This window comes from Rhinolophus sinicus, chromosome 17, assembly GCF_057876585.1.
Source record: "Rhinolophus sinicus isolate RSI-liver-muscle chromosome 17, RSI-T2T, whole genome shotgun sequence".
NCBI lineage: Eukaryota > Metazoa > Chordata > Mammalia > Chiroptera > Rhinolophidae > Rhinolophus > Rhinolophus sinicus.
In genome coordinates, this window is record NC_142517.1 from 70,545,026 (window position 1) to 70,567,846 (window position 22,821).

At 35.4% G+C, this 22,821-nt stretch overlaps 2 protein-coding genes across 26 annotated transcripts in view; both read right to left on the minus strand.

Moving 5' to 3' along the window:
• Positions 1 to 2,286: 2,286 nt before the first annotated feature.
• On the minus strand, positions 2,287 to 17,994 carry ABHD10 (abhydrolase domain containing 10, depalmitoylase). The gene is made up of 5 exons (XM_019715183.3): positions 17,657 to 17,994; positions 14,468 to 14,651; positions 8,963 to 9,074; positions 8,460 to 8,597; positions 2,287 to 3,429 (listed from the first exon to the last, which is right to left on the minus strand). The coding sequence occupies exons 1-5, from the start codon at positions 17,790 to 17,792 to the stop codon at positions 3,085 to 3,087; spliced, it is 915 nt and encodes a 304-aa protein (XP_019570742.1). The 5' UTR covers positions 17,793 to 17,994; the 3' UTR covers positions 2,287 to 3,084.
• A 2,940-nt stretch (positions 17,995 to 20,934) lies between these two features.
• The window catches only part of PHLDB2 (pleckstrin homology like domain family B member 2), a 229,646-nt gene continuing 227,759 nt past the window's right edge, over positions 20,935 to 22,821 (minus strand). For all 25 annotated transcript variants that reach the window (XM_074332137.2, XM_088794210.1, XM_074332058.2 and 22 more), the window contains one exon: positions 20,935 to 22,724. In XM_074332137.2, the coding sequence (XP_074188238.2) occupies positions 22,584 to 22,724 (141 nt within the window). In that variant the 3' untranslated portion in view covers positions 20,935 to 22,583. The remainder of the gene's footprint in view (positions 22,725 to 22,821) is intronic.

The following is a 22,821-nucleotide window of genomic DNA, read 5'->3' on the forward strand; positions in this document are numbered from 1 at the left end:
CTAAGAGTTTGTTAGTTTTTCTTTCTAAATAGTTCAAAATTTAATGAAAATTTGATATATTCTTTTTGGGTACTACCCTGGAAATGGTTCTGTGGTGAGCAATGCTTTCCTTGCTTTCTATCTCCACACTTTATAAAACAGCCTTGCCCAAAGCTCTTTTCCTCCTCTCCTCCAAACAGACCTATTGGGTGCTCAGAGAACAGCATACTGTTTAGATTTGTCCGGAAATGGCTCTAAGCTCCAGATGCAGCAAAAACAAACACAGTATATTATGTGGCCTCACTTAGCCTTCCTTTCCATTGCACACGCGTGAGATTGTTTAGAGGGGTTATGTCACTTTTAATATAATGCAGGAGTTCCACAAGATAAGTCACTCAAGGTTGCTGGCTGTTCAAGCATTTTCCATGTCACTGAATATATGGCATGGGGCAGTGGGGAAGAGTTTGGAAGAAAAATAGAAAAGAACACTTTAGTAATTATGTACCAGAATACAATAAATCTCACTTTCTTCAAACTCATTTGGAATTTGTGATGTTACCCTTTGCAAATCTAGATTAAATTTTAAAACCGCTTTTCCTACCTTAGGTAGTGAAGGTTTCTCCCCTCCCCCTTTTCTAACCATTGACTATTTGAAAGGATATCACACAACTAACATTCCAATTTGGGATTGCGAGGTTAGGAAAGTCTAGTGCAGTTCAGAAACCTATCTACATTGTTGCCTCTGCTTTTCTTCCTAACCCCCCATGAAGTGTGTTCGTTTCTCACCGACTGTGCTCTGTGCATAACAGAAGTGGAAAGGTAGGGATAGGGAGTGACTCCTACATATCATTGTGCTAGCTGTGCTGTACTTATTTAACCCTTCCACTTTATCTAGGTTTACATTGTCATTTTACAGAGGAGAAAACCTCAGGGAGGGTGTGTATTGCTCAATCACAGGCCTAGTAAATGGTGAACCAGGATTTAAACTCAAGCTCGTCTCTGTCCTTAACCCTTACACATACTGCCTCTACACATGCACTATGAATCTCTAATCATATTTATTACATTTTATTATGTTTAACCCTAGGAAATTCTCCTGGGCAGGGGCCCTTTTTCCTGTGTCTCATCCTCCTGTCTAGCAGTGACAGCGAAGAGAAGGCCCCACCATCCACTATCAACTCGCTATAGCAGCAGGTACCACGTGGCACACACACAACTCATATTTTTTATTTGTAAATGGTTTTTGGTATGAAAGATAATTCAGAGATTGTAGTTTTATTGCCTTGTAGGACATTAACCTGTTTTCTATCTGCGTCAGGCATCCCCAAGACCACCCCCAGGTTCAAGGATTTGTTAGGACTCACCACACTAGGTGTGTAGTTCTACTCACAACTAGGATTCATTAGTGGAAGGATAAGAAGCAAAATCAGCAAAGGAAAAGGAACCTGCGGGGAAAACTAGGCACAAGCTTCCAAGAATTCTCTCCCAGTGGAGTCACACAGGATGAACTTAATTCCCCCAGCAGAGTTGTGACAGCATATGTGAAATGTCCACCGGGGAAGCTTGTTCAACTCAGTGTCCCGTTTTTATTGGGAGCTGATCACTTAGGTAGGCTCTGCCTAGCACCTACCAAAATTCCAGACTCCCAGAAGGAAAGGTGTTCAGCACAAACCATATTTTTTGCAAAGTTGAGGCACACTGAGACACTTTTATCAGTACTGGGAATAGTGGACTCCTCTTAAAATTCAAGTTCCCAGACGACAGCCATGGGCCAACCTTGTAAGCTGGTCTGAGGATAAGCAGTCAGGCCTGCTATGTTAACTCTTTTTGGCACAAGAAATTTGTCCCAACATTCTTTCTTAATATATGTCATGTTTTTTTACTTTGACAGACATAATCCAAGCAGACTAAAGCCCAACCAAATTTAAAAGCTAAAAAACATCAACTCAATAATATCAAGGCTGACTACTGCACAAGCTCATTTTAGTTATTAAAACTTTATATTTGCATTTCACATTTTCTTAATATATTTGCACTTCAGAAAGTCCTCTGATTTAGATGGTAACCACTTGGCTATTTGGACTTAAGGTACTTAATAAAACAGAAATGTTTCTGCAGGTAGGCAATAATATATAAAATTAATTACTTCTTTAGGTTATGAAAATGCATTTAAGATGAAATTCCCCCAAATATATTACATAAAGCCAAAATGTAGAAATGATGTAGCTCCTTTTTATCACTGTAGTTTTGAGCCTTTAAAAGATAACCTTAATTTTAAGCTCAAATATAACAAGCAGAATATATATGTACCTTTATTTTTTGAACTTTATTATGCTTAAGACATTTCTCCAATCATTTCAGATTTATTTTCCTATATTTCGTGAATTGGATTTTAAAATCAGAATTTTACAAATCTCCATCTACAATGATACGAAACAAAACCCCCCAAAATTAAGCTTTATTAATAATTCTAAGAAGAGAACACAATTAAAAGCTGGCACAGTTAGCAAAAGCATTAGAAGTTAAACATCTCTTTAATGAAAAAACAGAAAATATTTTAATGAAAAAAATATCAGAAAGTTGAAGGAGAAAACTTTCCAAACAGCAGCTGGTATAGTCAGCCCTTCATATCTGCAGATCCCACACCCCTGGATTTAACCAACCATGGATCAAAAATATTTTAAGAAAAACTCCAGAAAGTTGATCCCTAAACAATACAGTATAACAAATATTTACACAGCATTACATTGTTTTAGATATTATAAATAATCTAGAGGTGATTTAAAGTACACAGGAGGATGTTCGTAGGTTGTATGCAAATGCTATGCCGTTTTATATAATGGACTTGAGCATCCTCAGATTGCGGTGTCTGAGGCGTGTTAGGGGTGGGATCCTGAAGCCAATCCCTTGAGGATACAGACAGACTGTACTTTCTTCACAATTTGTATCACTTAAGTGCTAATACATCATTAAATAAATACTCATGTGATAATTACAAAATAGAGATTAAGAGGAAAAATCTTCTGAGTATCAGGATCTTCCTTTTGTTATCTCTCTTCCAATCTTCTGGATCCATCAGTTCACACACCAACTAAAAATGTGACTCTAGTTAACTATAGTTGAAAGCTTATCAATTAAGTCATCAATAGTGCAAACAAGAAGTTGAATGTCTGCTTTTTCCTTCATTCGGTGATCACTATCTTTTCGGAGGATGACATCTACATCCCTGCTGACTACTCGGTCTGCAACCTGCATCGATGTATGCCAAGGCACGATGTCATCTTTCATGCCATGGAGCAATCTGATAGGGCAGTTCACAGGAATAGGACTATGTAACAAGCAGTGGTGTTCCGCCTCTTTAATGAAACTGTATGGAACGTGATAAACTCCTTCTTCACTGTATTTTGATGGCATGTTCCACACGCCTTTCATCTCTATTTCTTTTTTTACCTATTGGGAAAAATTAGGAAAATAAAAGTATTCACGAAACATTAACACATGGAACAGTCTTAAATAACATGGAAAGCAGTCCTTGAGGAAGAGGAAAAGAGATAAAAATATATCAATGATAATTATCAGTAATTAAATACTACAGGCAAGGCACTGTGACAGTTATTTTACACATCGCATCTCATAAGATTCAAATAATTCAGTTATTATTTCATTTTTACAAAAAAGGATATTACAGTTTAGAGAAGTTAAATATGTTCAAAGTTGAAAGGTAGAACTGTGGCTAGGATTCAAACTTAGATTTAACTAACTTTATCAGGTAAAATCTTAAATCAGGTGTTGCTTCACCCCAACTAAAAGGGAAAATGAAGGGGAGAAAAACACAATAATTTCTTGGAATATATTATATTCCAAATATATATAATTTCAGATATCATTCATATTAATAAAATCAAATCTTAGCAATAAAAATTGTTTAGATTTCAAAATCATAAACTTTTAGCACCTATATGAGAAGTTACTAAAATGGGGATGGGGTACGAAGAAAAGAAGGATCAAGCATAGAACTAAAAACGGAAAAATAAGACAGTATGTATTCTGAGACAATCAAGTACTGAGTATAAATAAAAATGTACAGTTTCTGCCTTTCAGAGTCCTATGGAATGAGAAAAAAAATTTGTTTTGGCTGACAATGACGTCTTCCAAATACTTCCTAAAAACTGAGCAATGATATTTCTACACTTACTGCCTTAAAATGAAACATTGGGTATCTTTTGATTCTTGAAGAATTTTCACATTTAGATTTAATTTGTCTTAAACAATTTTCCTAATAAAAGTAACATATACTCATTACAGAAAACATGGGGAATTTATATAAAAAGAAATAAATCATCCATAATCCTACCTCACCTAGTGGATATAACAACCATTAATATTATGGCTTATTTCCTTCCAGTATTTTTCTATGTGTATAGTAAGTCCTCACTTAACATCATCCATAGGTTCTGAGACTTTAAGTGAAATGACATATAATGAAATCAATTTTAATTTAGGCTAATTGGTAAAAACAAACGTTAAATTCCTAAGGCAGCTCATCAACATTATAACAAAATGATGTTTAAAGAAAAACATTATTTGAGGATCCACTGTATTTGATTTTTATATATGTAATATATAAAATACATACCTATTACACATTCATGCATAGTTTTCTATGCTGCTTTACTTATTTAATACATATTTCTGGGTTTTAAAAATTCTATGAAAAATTTTAAAGACCACATAATAGTCCACTATAATCAATCTAAGATAATTGACTTGACTATTCCTATACTGCTGGATACTTCCATGAATATCTTTGAGCAAAAAGGTTTATACGTATACGAATAAATTCTCTGTAAATATTATCAGAACTTGAAAATGATAAATCAAGATACATACTGTGTAGTTTTAAGACTCTTGCAATCATATAATATGAAGGGCATTTCTGACTAGAAAAACAAGTGGGCATCTTATCAAAAATAAAAATATAAGGAAAGAAAAACCACATATATTTGAAAAATTTTGTATTTAAATTTTCAATAAAGATATGATTTTTCCATGTTTAAAGTTGTAAATTTATTGCAAATATGTAAAGGAAAACAAGAATTTAAGCAATAAAATATTTACAATATAATCTATATATACCGGGGATGCCAAAAAAATGGATACAAGTAGACACTTTGGTCAATGTTGCTCACGCAATAGTTCGCCGTAATCAGGTGTCTGGACGCTGATGGCAACCAATTTGAGCACCTCTTGTAATTGCAGATGTCAAACTTGACTTGTATTCATTTTTTGCTATCGGTATATAAAGAATATTATAATTTTAATAGTTTTTTGCTTTCTTAAAATGTGTATACATTTTTTTGTCACCCTCTGTATATTTAGGCATTTTAATGCATTTTTTTAAATTCCAAAAAGATTTGATTCAGTTGAATTGAGCAGTTGAAGTCAATTTATTTCAGTGAAAAAAGCTGTATGTCTGAAATGCATACTTTTAAATATCTGTTTCAAATGATTTGAAATTAATGAAAATCAAAAAGCTATAAGATATATGAATCTATATTAATATCATGGGATTTTTCTGCATTAAAACATGTGAACCAAATATTTAAAGCAAAAATGATAATTCAGTTATCCTCAAACTAGTCAGGATTACTCCTGAATTTATAATTTCAGTAATTAAAACTTAGTTGCACTGGTTATTAGATGAAGAAGGAACTATCATAATTATTGAGACACAATTAATAACAGTTTCATTTTAAGCATCCTTGCCTTCAACTAGCTGTTACCTGCTACTGAATTGAATATTGTCCATTTGAAGAACAAACTTTATATAAAATGTAATATGTCCCGAATCCTCCAAAAAAAAAAAAAGTTCAGAAATAGCAAAAACAGCATTAACCAAAAAAAAAATGTATAATATGCATAAGGTCTACAACAAAAAGAAACTGTATCAAGCAAGACAACGTGATTGTGAAGTTTTGGTTCCAAACAGCTGTGCCTCCTGTCTGGCGCCCTCTTGTGTCCAAAGAAGGAGACAATGATTAGAGTCCGTGAAGTGGGAAGACAAGGTCCCGCACAATGCGAAATGCTGGGTCTTAAGATCCCAGGGCTAGAGAAAATAATGAAAATCTCCAATTCTACTCCCTTGACACTGTTAGGGCTAGCTGTGTGGGTGAAAAAAAAAAAAAAGATAGTGATCCTAGTGTCCCTACTCTTTTCTTACATGTGCTTTTAATTAACAAGGGCTTAATATGTATCTGTTAATGGCCATTTGCTGGTCTGATTTAGGATTAGCAAAATATGCTCCGACTACAGATCTTCTTAGTCACTTAGTGGGTATCTACCATATCCTTTTTCTGAGTGATATGACTATACACACATAAACAGAAATGTACGCAGATCTTGCCATTTACCAATAATTCTCCCAAATTGTTAATCAATTCCTTTCCAATCAGTGATGTTCTTGAAATAATTTCCTACCATGAGAAGCACTGTATTACTGGGTTAGAGGATGGGGTGAGTGGTCCAAGATTTAGATGCAGAAAGATGCAATGGCAGGAAAATATAGCAGCATGAGGACACTGAGCAACTATGTATGAGAAACAATCAAGAAAGTGAAGAAAAAAAAATTCACAAATGGGAGATAAGTGCAAGAAAAACCAGCTTCACAATTTTAGCCCTGATAGGAAGTCATATGAAAAACCTGACTATACAGTCAATACCATTTTTCAAGGAGCTGGGAAGAACAACATGAACTATGAATAAACTTAGAACAGATAATATGGCACTGAGTTCTATGCAGAATTTGAGGCAAAAGTCAATGACATGTTACGAATCAACGCTATATATGCTTTTCTCCTTTTTCTCCTCCTGCTCCTCCATTCTCTAGAGCAGGCTTCTCCAACTTCACCTGAGAGACTTGTTCAAAACAGATTACTGGGCCACACGCCCAGTTTCTGATTCAGCAAGTCTTGGGTGAAGCTTAAAAATATGCATTTCTAGCCTGGGGACTATACTTTTTGAATCACTGCTCTAGACTGTTTTTCTTTTATTCTGGGCTGCATGGCTGACAGGATGTTAGTCCCACAGGTGAAATTTAGATCCCTTGTGTGTGTGTGTGTGGAAAACACCCAAGGAGAACTCAAATGATTGCAAACATAAATAAATAAATAACACACAAAAACAAACAGCGGTTACCTACTATTTCTTTGTTTGCAGACAGCTGAAGTGCTTAAACATATGTCCAATAATAAAGTATACTAAACTAACTGCCTTGCCAGTTATTTCAGAAATCTCATTTCTAGCATGATCTGCTGAAGGACGTGCTAATACGTACTGAAAAGCACCTTTTATTTTTCAAGGTGAGAATTAGGAGTGGCAACTGGCAAAAAAGGAATGCCAACTAAGTGTCTAAATCAGGAATGGCAAGTCTCATCTCCTGGGTGCTAATTTTGATTGACAGTGTGTGTTTGGAGACCTCTGCTAAGAAAGGACCTAGGACTGCTTTCAAGCTAAAAAGTTTCATGATTGATTAGTCAAGTCTAACATGGTCAGAAGAATAGGTACTATTTCCCTTATTCCACAAAATAAGAATAAGAGGTACAAGAAAATACCATAATGTACGACGTATGCTATCTAAGTAAATGTGATTAATAAAGAAAATGTGGCTAAAAAAAGAAATTTAAAGTGCAATTTCATTAATGTGGCTCAATTATTTGAGAGAATGATTGAAGGGACTGGAGAAAAGGAAGCCTTAAACAAGAGACCAAGTAACAAAGCAAAGAGATTGTATATAAAAAGCAGCTAAATCACAAGATGGGTCAACAAGGACGGACAATTAAGTTTGCAAACTCATCCTATATACCTCATTGCTGAAGATCACTATGGTCACCTTCGAAGTACTCCCCTTGGGAAGCTATGCACCAATGCCAGAGCCTAGTTCACCCTTCAAAGCAACTTTGGAACTCTTTATCTGGAATGGCCTTCAGAGCTGTCGTCACATTACCCTTGATGTCCTGAATGTCATCAAAATGTCTTCCTTTCAATATTTCCTTTATCTTTGGGTAAGGAATGAAGTCATCGGGGGCCAGATCACGTGAGTAGGGAGGGTGTTCCAATACAGTTATTTGTTTCCTGGCTAAAAACTCCCTGACAGACAGTGCCGTGTGAGCCGGTGCATTGTCGTGATGCAAGAGCCATGAATTGTTGGCAAAAAGTTCACGTAGTTTTTGTCTAACTTTTTCATGCAGCCTTTTCAGCATTTCCAAATAGTAAACTTGGTTAACTGTTTATGCAATTGGTACAAATTCATAATGAATAATCCCTCCGATACCAAAAAAAATGTTGGAAACATTGTTGCAACAAGTTTGTGAACTTAATTGTCAGACCTTGTTAAGTCAAAGGGTAATACATGAATAAATATTCAAAGACAGAAGGAGCAGAAGAATGACAAGAGGTTCCCCCTGAGGTTTCCTGTGACTTACCTCAACAGGAAGCTGATTAAACTGTGTCACAACGCCATCTACAGCTGTAGCTACACCAATAAGAGCCACAACTTTTTGTGGCCGTGCAATTGCGGCATGAAACATAAGCCATCCACCAAGGCTAGATCCAACTAGTATCTAAAAATAAAAATACATAGTTTTAAAGAGGAATTTCTTTTTCTTGTCTCTAAGGGGAGTGAGTAATTTAATAGAATGTATGTACTTTCTTCTTTTATATCCTTTGGCTCTAAGACTTTTAATATTTGACACAAAGTAGAATTAAAATTGATTACTTTTTGTTAAATATAATAGAGAATTACAAAAATAAAATTTATAGAAAGTAAAATGCTACTTACACTTTATAAGAAAGTGAAAATGACAGAACTATTTCAAAGCAAATATCAAAATTGATTGTTAAACATTTAAAATATTAAATGTTCGTATCTAACAAAACAGCTCAAATGTCACAAGATTATAGTCAACAATTAAACAAAAACAGTCACCTGTGGTCCTACAGCTAAGTCATCAATTATAGAAAGAACATCTTTTCTCCATCTTCCCACTGTACATTCTTGTAAGTTACCATCTGAATTTCCAACTCCTGAGTAATCAAACCTGGAAAAATGGAAAATATATATCTATATCTAGATGTCTATCTATATATTTGCTTCTCTGATTTTTAAGGAAGATAGCACATTCATCATTATTACAATGCCAAAAATATATTAAAATAAAAACACTGAAGTCAATATACGAGTATATGTCAGCAAATCCTATTGGTTGAACCGTCAAATATCTCTTATAGCCACTTACTTTTTGACCCCCTCCACTGCAACCAGCCTGGTCTAAGTCACCACCCTCTCTCAACCAGACTAAGACAAGAGTCTCCTTTTCCATTTTTCACCCTCACAGTCTGTTCCCCACACTGTAGTCAGTGACCCTTTTAAAACAAAAATCTTGTCTTGTACAAACCCTCCAAAGGCTTTCTATAATCTTTAAATAAAATTTGAAGTCCTTACTATACTTTGGCCCGTGACTACTTCTCTGATCTCATTTCTCACTGTTTTCTCTTTCTCCCAATTATACGCTCACTTTACTTCTTGAAGTTAATGGAACACATCACCCCTGTTTCTGCCTCAGGAGTTTTACGTCAGCTTTTCCCTCCACTTGGAATACTCTACCTCCCGATATCCACTTAGATTACTCTCTCACTTGATTTCAAATATTACAGCCCCAGAGAGGCCTTCTGTGACCATTCAACCTAAAATTGTGCTTCTTTCACCATTCTCTATTTCCTTACCCTGTTTTATTTTCTTCATAGCAAATACTGATACTTGACACTATATATGATATTTGGTTATTTGTTTGTGATCTGTCTCCCACATTAGAATAGAAGCTCCATATAGGCACAGGCTTTGCTTTGTTATTTTCCACCACTGCTTTCCCAGTGCCTAGGTCAGTACCCGGCAAGTGCTTAGTGTATATTTACTAAATTAGTGGAAAGGAAAGAGGAGATCAGAATCAAATTCATCATCACTAGCCCATCCACTTAGTTTGCTTCTCCTTCCAACTTTCTAGTTCTTCAGGTTCAAAGTCTGCCTGATCTGTGAATTTTACCTCTCAAGGTCTCAATTCAATAAGTTATGAAGTATCATACGACTCGTGCAGATTACTGTAAACCCTAGTCATATAGAACTACTCCCAAGTCCTAGATAAGCCCGTCCATAACTTTGAGCCTTTGCATCATGTTCCACTGCCTAGGCCTTCTTTCCCCACCCAAATTCCTAGTCATCCTTTAAGTCATGTCACCTCCTTTGAGGAACATTCTTTGACACATCTACCCTGTTTAGTATAAGTGAGTCCCTTTTGTATGTACTCAAAGAACACTTTTCATATTGTGTGTTGCAATCAAGTTTTGAATATTTGTCTCTCTATGACTAGAATGTCACTTCTTCAAGGGCGGGCTTCAAGGTCATTTCTTCAAGTTTGTTTTTCCAGGGTATAGAACATTGGCTGTCCTGGACCATCCTCACTCACTCACTTCTTCTCCCATTCATCCCTTTCTCTGTAATTTGGTAAGACCAGTATCTTGGTGCAGGTCTTTGTCACCTTAAAACTAGCCTATCGCAGTAGCCTCCTAGCTATACCTGTATGACTAGTCTCTCCAAATGGATCACTCTATACCTCTCAGGTTTTTTCTAAAAGATTATATTGATATGGCATTAATTTCAGTGGCTCCAGTGACATACAACATAAAAATTTAGTGCTTTAACCTATTTTTTTTAGACCATTATGTTCTGGCCACCTCAGATGGACCTTTTATCATTTCATCAGAAGAAATTACTGCCTTAGCCAAATTGATCACCTTGCTGTTTCTAAAATAGGTTCTACGTTTTCTGTCTCTGTTTCGGGGCTCACACTATTTCCTTCACCTGGAATACCTTCTCCCATCACCTTCATTAGTAATATCCTCTCTCAGAGCTTACTCCAAATGAAACTTTTTTTGCTAGAAAGGCTTCTCAGACAAGTTGGGAAAAACAAAACAAAACAAAAAAAACTCTACCTAATGAAACCTCTACAGATTTTATTTTTATCAATCACAATCAATTTCTTATATCCTGCTTTATAAGACTGTTTGTGTGTGTACGTGTCTGATCATTCCTGTGAGATTACAAGATCTTGAAGGAAGAAAACCATCTCATTTCTATCTCTGCGGTCTTCATAGTGGGTAGGCATGTAAACCTCACACACTGAATATTATAATACATTCTAAATGAATAGAAGTGGAAGATAAAAGAATTCCTTTATTCAAATTTAAAGCTTTCACGTTTTTCTGATTCTTAAAATCTGTTGAAAACTAATAAATCCTAGTAAGACTATATACGTGATATATAGCGTATACATATTTTCTTACAGATAAGAGATTTTTAAGTGATGGAGGAAGAAGAAATTAAAATTTTTCTTTAGGTATATAGCAAAATAATTTTGGATCATTGGAAAATAGTGTAACGAGGCAGCTGTTGAATCTAAATCACAGTTATTTCCCTTCAGTCCAAGACAGGTAGAAGAAAGATCAGGGAGAAGAGGGGAGAATGGTACCAACTAATTCTCCTTTTTCCCTGCCTTGGTGGGCAACTGGACATTTCTACTTGCTGTATCTTTTACAGTTGCCATCCAAATATATGGTGAAGATGCGAAATACATGTACAGCCCCTTAACAAATGAAATTATAACCATTTAGTGACACTAATACAGTTATAAGTAAAAAATAGAGTTCATTCTTGCTGAACCCTAACCAAAAGACACAGATAATTCAAACATATGCAGCAGTTTAGGACTTTTAAACACAGTAACAAAAGTCTGTCTAGCAGTCTCAATACTCTAGGACACATTCCCAAATCTAGAATTAAAAATTCTAATAGAAATAACTATGAGAGAATACCAGCCCTAAAACCATGTTATATTCCTTAGGTCTGACTCAATTTTATTTTAGGCATAGTGACAGGACATTAAGAAAACATTTTCATCTAGCCATATATACCACTTCTTGTATAATATACAAAACTAACCATTTCCTCCTTCAAGATCTAAATTTTACAGCCACAATCACAACAAAATTAAACTCAGAAATTGGAGTGTAAACAGAAGATAAAATCTCTTATAACAAGCTAAAATACAATCAGTAGTTAATGGTGATTAGACGTTAATGAAGTTTTGATAAAAGCAAATAGAAAGGAACTTGATCAAATTAAAAATTTGTAGTGAAGGGTTATACTCCATAAAGATTTATAAAGATATACACAGGCTACAATTTACTATAGTACCATTTAACAGTCCGTACATACTATACTCTCATCACAATTATATAATATACCTTTAAAAAGAAAATGTATTTCACATGTATCAAAAATGCAGAAAACCCACATATATCTTATAGGGCAATAAGAACTGGTTATAGCTCTCATAATCTCAATTTAAATCCAAGAACTGGTAGAATGACAATTTCTTGATTCAAAATTTTTTGTGGACAAAAAGGGAGAATGACGGCAATATTTCTGATAGTCCGTTGTTTTGCTCAGGGTAGGCCCCTTACTTCTTACTCAAATCCTAACTATTTTTCAGCATTCCTTTATAAAGTCTTTTCTATCCACTTCAACCCCTAGTTTTCTTTTTCTCACTTTATACAATTAAGTGTATTGATTTTTTGATGCAATCACATTTTGATGAGTATTTTTGTTCAGTTTCTCAGATGTATTTTATCCTGTTTTCCCATCCCGATAAAAGATTCTTAAGGGCAATGGCCATGTTTTATAATTCTTTGTATGTTTTACAGCATCTAGTGCTGTAAAAGCCTACTTGCAAAAGATATTCAGTTGTGAAGGGTGTAAATGTCTAACTATTACATTGTTCTGTACACCTGAAACTAATAAAAAAGTGAATAATTTGATATTAAAAAAAGATTCAGAATAACAGTTAAGTCAGAACAGATTTTTAAGAATTCTGAGCAGGAAAATGAAATAATTTACTTAATTTGATAAAAGAAAAAACACTAAATCCATATAATTGACATAATTTCTGCCAATATATTGACCAACGTCTAAAAGTTTTTATTTTTATTTATATTTATTTGTTTTATTCTTAAAAGCTATATTTCCTAGATCTATTGAGTGAATGTTAGTGAAACTACTCTTCTCAAAATTTAGATGAACAGATTTTTAGGCTGTTAGTGCTAGCTAGAAAATAATTCAGAAATAATCTTTAATCCAACCTCTTCCTTTTTTAATGAAGAAAATAGGTCCAGTGTTTATTAACTGATTCAGCTTGTCATAGTTATTGCGAGAATTGATTCTAGAATCCATGTTTCTTGAATTCCAGACCTGGGATCTTTCTACCAAACCATACAGTGTTTCTCCAAAAATAAGACCTAGCCATACAATCAGCTCTAATGTATCTTTTGGAGCAAAAATTAATATAATGCCCAGTATATTATATATATTTATATTGTATTATGCTATGTTATATTATACTATACTATATTATACTATACTGTACTATATTATATTAGACCTAGCCGTATATTATAGTAAAATAAGACCGGGTCTTATATTAATTTTTGCTCCAAAAGACGCTGATTGTCCGACTAGGTCTTATTTTTGGGGAAACACAGTACTATTTCTTATGGCAAATCACGCACTGAATAAATGATTTTTATAGGTAAATAAATCTAATAACAACAACGTAAACATGTTATTTCACTAAAATAATTATCAATATGAAATTTTATGAATTGTGAAATCAAGTTTTAGTTATACAACACATATCGCTATTTATGCTTACACAAATTCAGATGAAAGAGTGAGGGGGGGAAAAAAACTCAATGGAAACGTGAATTACATAATGCTAATTTCACAATACAGCAGGTCCTCCAATAATGTCGTTTTGTTCAAGGTTGTTTTGTTATAATGTTGATGAGATGTCATAGGAAATTAGTTCTTGTTCGTATTAATTAGCCCATGGTAAATTGGTTTCATTATACATTGTTTCACTTAAAGTCGCAGAACTTATCAACGACGGTAAGTGAGGACTTACTGTACTTTTACGAACACATAGTATTTTTAAATACATGCATTAAAAGTAAGGTAATAAACAGACGTCAAATAAAAGTCCTTAAATCCTTAATGGAAAACCACAATACAATTACAAAAGATTACAAGAAAGCCAACTAGTATACTGGCTTCTTGACATGTTAGGTTATTGTAGCTATAGAGCTTAGTTATCACTATTTTCCTTTCCTGCCAGCATGTGAGTGTGGCACAAAGACCTTTAAAAAAGGCCTTTTAAAACTTGCATTTACAGAACTCTAAATCACAAGATGAAAGTTTACAGGCCATTAAAAGAAATTAAACTATAAAAATGCTGGCATTTGCTTTAATTGGTTAGAACAGAAGTAATTCTTCGCTGCCATACTAAATAGCAGTAATATTTTCTTTAAAATATGTTGCTCCTACCTTATATAGGCGTGACCTAGAGAGCTGCAAAACTCCTCAATCGCCAATGCTTTTGTACCATTCATACTAGAAACATAGCCAGGGATGAAGATAATTCCTGGACTTTTGCCTTTTAATCTTTTATAAGCCAGGTTTGGAAGGTCTGGTCGACTAAGGAAAGAGACTGATGACTTTTGTCTGCAAGCTAAACAAAGTACACAAAACATAAACTATAATTTGTAAATACTGTTTTTGGAAAACCATATATATTTTCAATCTTAACTTTGTTAACTTGTCAAACTAATGTCAAATACTATTTCCGTTTAATAGGAAAAACTAAAACAGACTTGAAATATTAGTCACAAGTTTGTGCATTTTTTTAAAAATTTTATTAAATTTATCGGGGTGACAATTGCTAGTAAAATTACATAGATTTCAGGTGTATAATTCTGTATTACATCATCTATAAATCCCATTGTGTGTTCATCACCCAGAGTCAGTTCTCCTTCCATTACCATATATTTAATTCCCCTTACCCTCATCTCCTACCCCCCGCCCCCCTTACCCTCTGGTAACCACTGAACTATTGTCTGTGTCTATGAGTTTCTGTTTCTCATTTTACATATTTTTAAAATCATTTCAAAATCAGTATCTTTTTTGAGCAAGGTTTAATCTTTTTTTTTTTTTTTTTTTTTAAGATTTTATCGGGGAAGGGGAACAGGACTTTATTGGGGAACAATGTGTACTTCCAGGATTTTTTCCAAGTCAAGTTGTCCTTTCAATCGTGGTCATGGAGGGCGCAGCTCAACTCCAGGTCCAGTTGCCGTTGTTAGTTGCAGGGGGTGCAGCCCACCATCCCTTGTGGGAGTTGAACTGGCAACTTTGTGGTAGAGAGGATGTGCTCCAACTGAGACATGTGGGAGCTCAGTGGCAGCTCAGCTCAAGATGCCGTGTTCAATCTTAGTTGCAGGGGGAAGAGCCCACCATCCCTTGCGGGAATCAAGGAGTTGAACCGGCAACCTTGTGGTTGAGAGTCCACTGGTCCTTGTGGGAATTGACCCGGCAGCCTTCGGCATTAGGAGCATGGAGCTCCAACCGCCTGAGCTACAGGTCGGCCTGCAAGGTTTAATCTTGATTCTTCCAAAATACACAATGAGGTAGAAATTTCAAGGCAACAAGACAGAGACTCATCAAAAATATTCTCCTGTTGCTGCTGTATCATCTCTCCTAAACAGCATCAATCAACATTCAGATTTACTTACACCAATTTTAGCCTTCTCTTGTGATATTTTTGCCTTCTAATTTTCTTTTAAAAATGTTTGAGTAGTTTGGCACCCTCTACTTTCTGGTGGGGAGAGGGAGAAACAAAGTTAGTCGGCCCTTGAGAAACTGTTTCAAAGGAGGAGGTGCTGTGCCCCTTTTATTACTGACTCCCTTTCTACCCACTAAATCATGGGACATGGTAATAGCTAATCATGATTCCCTATCAGCTGAGGTGCACTCAATGAACAGTTTCTTTACAAGTAACCTTGAAAAACATATGATAGTATAATTTTTGGAAAAAGATTTCTCATAGGACTCTGCAATCACTGTGCTTTATTTGTTGGTTTGACTTTCTGTGACTGGTACACATAGATCTCAGTGCAATTTAAGTACAACAGCACAACTGGTAAACCTTACAAATTACTCCATTTTATTGCTTTTAAAGTTCTTTCCCTACTATAAAATCAATACTTGCTCTTAAAAAAAATGTAGAAAGATATTTAAAAACCAGGAAGTCATTTACAATCCCACCTCCTCCTTCCAAAGAAATTAGGTTTGTGTATTTCATTAGTCTTTTACCAGACCAAAAAATTTCTTCTTTTATATTACATGAAACCTTCCTCCACTTTACTGTGACTAATAAAAACTTCTCAGTCTCTTCATGAGAGCTGATAAAGTTTTCCTCATTTTGGATTTCAGAAGCTGATTTTAAAAAAATGGAATTGGAGGCCTTAAAGTTGTTTCAAAGTTTCAATGCACAGTGAAATATGTCAAATTTAAAAGTTCTAGTGAAAAACAGGGCTAGTAGGAGCCAGTTATGTTGGTTGGCAGGTTGTATCTCCAAAGTGTTCATTATCCATTTCCTTAGCTCAGCCCTCAAAAAATCCTTCCTTTCTTCTTTTCGATACTACTTCCTAACCCAGGAATTTCTCCCTGAGACAACAACAATTTATTTAATCTTGGGGAGTTATAAGTGCACAGGTTAACATTACATCCATTAGTGATCTTTGTACAATAAGGACAAACTCAAAGCCTGGTGCATAAGTGCTCAATAACTGGTTCCTAATAGATGAAAGAATATTATACTCTAGGTAATGAAATTACATACTATATTTTGCCAGAGAAACATATATATGATGTCTTTTGGTTGTACACAATTGAATGTAAGTTAAACTGGTTATATATGTTTAAAAATGTTAACTCAAAGAGTATCTGCAATGACAATTCCCATTCCAAGCAATCATGCATCTGATAGCTGTGTGAACAACAGAACCAAAAACTAAAAAAAGGCACAATTCAGAAAGACAGACGATGTATATGGGAGGCTGGGCGTGGGGATGGAGTGGGACTTGGAAGAACCAAACACAAGATAAAGAAAATATTCAGGTGCTCTGATTTTTTTATTCAAATTCTAGTTTGAAGTAATGATTATGGTTTTCACTGAGCGGAACCATCGAGAAGGCAAAACTAGAAATTAGGCTTGATGACACTGTCTACACTTTTACAAAGAAAATGTTCAAATTGTAAATTCCCTCAAACCAAGAGAGGGCAGGTCAAAGCATCTTAACACAGAATCACGACCTGTAAACCCCTTAGAACCCGCAGAGAAAAAAAAAAGAAAAAGCAACTAATAATCAAATGCATTAAATGCACTTGTTAATTTTTCCTATTTGGCTCTTAATGCAGAGAAAGCAGGCGGAGAGCAAGAGCCTTAAACTAAAGGGCGTAAATGCCAGCGAGGGCCGGAGCTGCCCAGGATACCCTCGAACCACCGCAGAGCTCTCTCCATAGCCTTTACCAAAATTGTCGAAAACGCCCAGCACTGGAGTAACTGAGAACAGAGGAAGAACAGTTTTGAATGGGGCGCCAAAAATTCACTGCACGGAAACGGACAAAACCAGGGATGTTCGAAAACACGCGTCCCACTCCCGCCTTTCGGACACTAACCTGGGAGCCCCCGTGGCGTTCTCTCCGGCTTCCGTGCAAGTAACGCGCTGAGGCCACGGTGAAAGCCGAAGGCCGTGGAGCCCCATCTCCGACAAGGATCCCAGGCAGCCACGGACGCCAGGCCCAGTCCCGCCATCTTCCCAGCGGCCTCCGCGCCCCGCGCTGACCTACCCAGGAACTGAGGCTGCGCATGCGTGGCCGGCTGGCTGACGGGAGTTGTTCGTCAGAACCTGGATGATTTGCAAGACCGGGAGGGCGCACCCTGGCAGAGTCATCGCTCTTGTGAGACTTTCGCTTTTGGGTTGTTGGTTCTCCTGTTAGGGAGTTTTGGCCTCTGACAATTAGGAATGTTTGAGTGGCCGCTCGGTAGACTGCTTATTCAGTGGGCAGGCAGATAATCCAGGACTGGAAGCGAGGAGAGGACCGTAAACAACGTTCCTAGCTACGGAATCGTCTCATCAACCGGACTCTCGGGAGCTGAAGCATAAAATGCTAGGCTTACTTCATTATAAGTCGCTCTCATCCCGAGTTTTAACCTGTACTGGAAATGTTCTTAAGATCTGACCTTAATCTTGCTCCTATACATAGCTGGAGTGGAATGAATATTCACTGCTTCTTCACCCCTGTTTAATTCGTTTTTATTCTAGCTCTTCCTATGCCTAACTATTGAATTATTCTGACCTTTGCCTCAGTCTGTATGCAAAAATGAATCCCAGTTGATGAACGATCTCAATGGTAGAATAAAACGATTAAATATACTTCGGAGGATATTTTATAGTCTGGGGATAGAAGGGACTTTCTTAAGCAAGATTTGAAACCTTCAAATTACAAATAAAAATGTTTGACTATATGTGGATTTAAATTTTTTGAATAGCAAAAGACACCTCAAATCAAAGAATTTAGAAAAATTGACTTTACAGCAAACCGAAAACTTCTTAATATATATATATATATATATATATATATATATATATATACATAATTCCAATAAAATTGGCAAATGTCTGTGAATAGGCAGTTCGTATGTGTTGTGGACGTAAAAGGGGTCACATAGTAAGCCTGACAAGCTCAGGGGAGCCTGGCATGGTGGGCCTTACAAACTCAGAGACCAAAGGTAACCCCACAGGATGGGCTGAACATAAAAATTCCTAACTAAAAATGGGTCATGGTGGGTAGTCACCGCCAAGGCCTGTAGTTTCCTTGACAAAGTTCAATCTTTACCTTTGAAATGTCAGAGTAATCTCCTCTTCCAGAACCTTCAGAGCACATCCACCATACCAGAAGACAACAGAACCCCTCATTGTTATCTTGTTTCCTGAATATCATCTCTATGTGCTGTAAATGTTAATTATGAACTATCCTGTACACACCAATGTAAAAGAAGTATGTGTCTGTTTTACTTTTTATCCAATGCCAGAGATTTCCTCGTTTTACTTTCTTTCACTGTCTTAATCTACCACCAATGGATTTCATGTAACCCTCTTTATGTCTCCTCCTTTGATTCTAATGTATAAAATAAGCTGCAAAACTGCCATCCTTTGGAATATTTTCTCAAGCCATTGAGATTTTGCTTCCTGGCAATTGTCATCAATTTGGTGCAAATAAACTCATAAAAATCCTTTATTAGTTTAGATGTTTCTTCTTCGACAGAGTAAACATGATGCTCAACCTCACTAATTGAAAAATGTGAATTAAAAATACAAAATGCCATTTTTTTCTCTCCATCAGGTTGACAAAAATTAGAAAGAGCAACTATTGGCAAAGATGCTGGGAAACTGATACTCATGTATGGTTGGTGGAAATGTGAATTGCTAAACTCTTGTTAAGTAATCTGACCACATCTATTACAATTTAAAATATGCATTATTCTCAATAACCTCTGAACCAATGGGCCCAGTTTGTGACCATTCTGTAGAAAACAATGCTAGTTCATAAGGATGCATATTTACTATACATCATTTTTTAGAGACAATGGAAGAAAAAAAATGAAATGGCCAATGATAGAAAAATGGTTGAATAAATTGTGCTACGGGGTTTCTGGATTCCAGCATGGATACCCTTCAAAGTAATTTCTGAGAAGTTACTCATCAACATCAACAACAAGTAAGTTGATCAACAACATCAACAACAAGTAAGGCCTCACCTAGTTTGTTTCTACTCAAAAGTTACTGTGGTTGGCATAATACTTTGAATAAAACCACTTTACTATTTTGGTCATAAATATTGGAGCAATGATTGGTGCTAGAGTTAAAGCAAAGGTTAGATACAGTGAATCCAGCATACCTTTGGAGTCCTGAGAACCCATCCTATTGGAACATACTGGAAAAGTTGGATAAATAAAAACTGAATAGAAACAGATAGCAAGGATAGCCACTTGATTTCAGGACATACTCCAAAAGTAGCAAAGCTGTTTTGCCAGTTCTCCATTAAGCCTGTTTTAGACTCCAAAGGGACCAAATCAATATGGTGTTGCCCAATGCACATCACTTCAGTATTCCTTATACCTTATACCCTAACAATAAACACTTCTCCCCATGGTTTTTGGATAATTGCAAATATCCTCAATAATTCCTGTCCTTATTCTCTTACTGTATTTTTCCAGGTCTTCTTGCATTTTATGTGCAGCAAAATGAAAAAAATCTGAATTGTCCTCATAGTGGGAAAAACAGTACACAAAAAACGGAGGGAAACCCATTGGTCATTTCCTCTATTCTCCCTTATTGGTCTAACAAATCAGAAAAAATTGTGGCTAGTGTCAAGTGAAGATACTTCTACTAATAGCGGTGGGCTTAAAGTAGACAAATTCATTCCCCTTGACCTATTGTAAATGTTGTGTTCATTAGCGGGGTGAAAGGACATACACTCATATTGTTAAGGGCAATTTCTTTATCTGAAATCTGCTGTCTTAGTTCAGGGAGACAAATCAGGTCCCCATAAATTAAAACCCCAAAGCTTTACTTCACACCTGAATGATTTGTTCTTTGTTAGATAGAAGGATAACTAAACACAGTCCTTGCAATCCTCAGTACTAATTGCATCTGTGCAAAGACAGTAAGATGTCAGATTTTTCAGGGGTTATCTCATTTTGTTAGCAACAAGAATGTGACCAGAGATACTACTAATTACTTCAGTTTGTAAACTAGAAATCACAATCTTAGCACACAACATCCTTTATGTAAATTCTACAATTGACTTTGGTTGATTAATCCACCCCACCCCACCCCCATCATGTTACTAATAGGTAACTTTCTAATGAAAGATGAGTTTATTTTCAAATGTGAAATAGTCAACATTTTAATTCAAACTCAACATTCTTTAACACACACATTTAAAAGGTCTACTACATCATGCAAGATATAAAGTTGATTAGAATATCTTTACAATCCTATGAAGAAGGTAAAGTACAGTACAGAAAAGTTGTATCTTTACATTAACCAAGAAAATTTTAGCAATTTCATTTCACTCTTTTAGATCACTACTGGGTTTAGGAGTGATGTCTGAAAAAATAGATTATAAAAATGTCTTCTGCAATTGTGATTTTGTCCTTCACCATTCAAGTAAAATCATGTGTCATCCAGTTGCAAAATCGTATTATTGGCAACATGTATACATGTACACAAACCATACTGCAAATGTAAAAAAAAAAATTGTACCCAGTCAGGTCTGACAGACATTTATACACTTCTAATAATTTTACCTTGTACTACTAAGTAAAGTCATTATTTTCCACTTCTATTCATTTGCCAAGTTTTAGGAAAGAGTACATTCATACTTACAAACACACATACAATATGACAAACCAGGATAAATGGCATTTGAAAAACTGTTATCAAAGAGACTTGCCTGAAGTCATTTCATTCAACAAAAGTTAATTTAACTGTAACAAAGGCTAAGTGTAAAGAAATACATAATAAAATATTACATTACAGAGAACATTGTTGAACTTCATTTGTTTTTTTCTAAAACTACTTCTGTAAATAAGTATTTTAATTAGTCTGTTCTTTGGTGAAAACAGCTTTGATTTCATAGTTATGATATGTGAGGCTACAATTAACAGGTGTGTTCCACAACACAAAAAAACCAAACAATCTAAAGCATACCGACTACTGATTACTCTTATTCTCAGCACTGGGAATGGAGAAATCTTCAACAAAAGAAGCTGCTAACACTAAATATTCTCTATTTTAATTGCCCAATGTGGCAGAATGTCTGTTTAAGATTGCTTCTTTCTAAAACACATGGCTTTTTGTTTTCTTCTTTTACAAAAGGTGATTAGCTATATATCTACAGTAACTAATGCTGGTGACGACTCTTCAAAGTCAATTTCTTGGGCACTTGATGGCATCAAAGTACCATTTTAAAACATAGTGCAGTTCATCACTTGAAACTACTACTATTAAACAGAAGTCATGTCAAGTCTTTGGTTTTGGTGCAGTACTTAAAAATTAGGGCAAAATTCCTCCTAAAATGTATTCCCCTCCAAGCCCCTATTTGCTTATATTTATAAAATAACCTTCAACAAAATTCTCCTTTGAAAAAAAAAATTGATTACCAATAGTGTCAATGATTTGGATGTTAAAATAATATTTCCAAGTAGGTACATTTTGTAAACTGTTTATTTTATTTCACCAAATAAACAATTGATAAAAATAGTTCATAAGAAATATTCCTGTAAGTGATGCTATTTACCAAGTAGTGCTTTCTTCCTCATAGGTGCTTCAATTCTTTAGCTATTTATGACCAAGCTTTAAATTAAAACTCCTTCTTTCTCTTTTGCAAATGACTTCTGGTTCATATGAAAGGAGTTCTGCTTATACACAATTAAAGGGATGGGTCTGTGGGGTCTTTCCATCTGCAATTGAATATGGCTTCATTCTTATAAGAGATTATTGCAGTCTGCCCTGAAGTGGATGGTTGCTGCAGTTCACTACAACAAGAAGTGAGTGTAACCTTCTGCCCCAGTAACTATAACATCCATCCAGATCCGCATGGCTTCCGGCGATGGGGCCACCATATAGTAGATTCTGTCATGTGTCTTGACACTAAAGGTGAGTAATGGATTAGGGCTCTAAAAATAAAAAAAGGAAAATAATATAAAACAAACACCTTGAAATTCTAACATTAAACAACACAGACATATGTGAGGGCTTCTTCCTCTTTAAAAG

What these genes read in the sequence shown, in the direction of transcription:
- ABHD10 (XM_019715183.3), bottom strand. Translation starts at nt 17,792, where the DNA reads ATGGCGGGACTGGGCCTGGCGTCCGTGGCTGCCTGGGATCCTTGTCGG. An exon ending in AACGCCACGGGGGCTCCCAG is followed by an intron (nt 14,652 to 17,656) that starts GTTAGTGTCCGA and finishes TACTTTGTTTAG; the next exon opens with CTTGCAGACAAAAGTCATCA. An exon ending in CTAGGTCACGCCTATATAAG is followed by an intron (nt 9,075 to 14,467) that starts GTAGGAGCAACA and finishes CCATTTTTCCAG; the next exon opens with GTTTGATTACTCAGGAGTTG.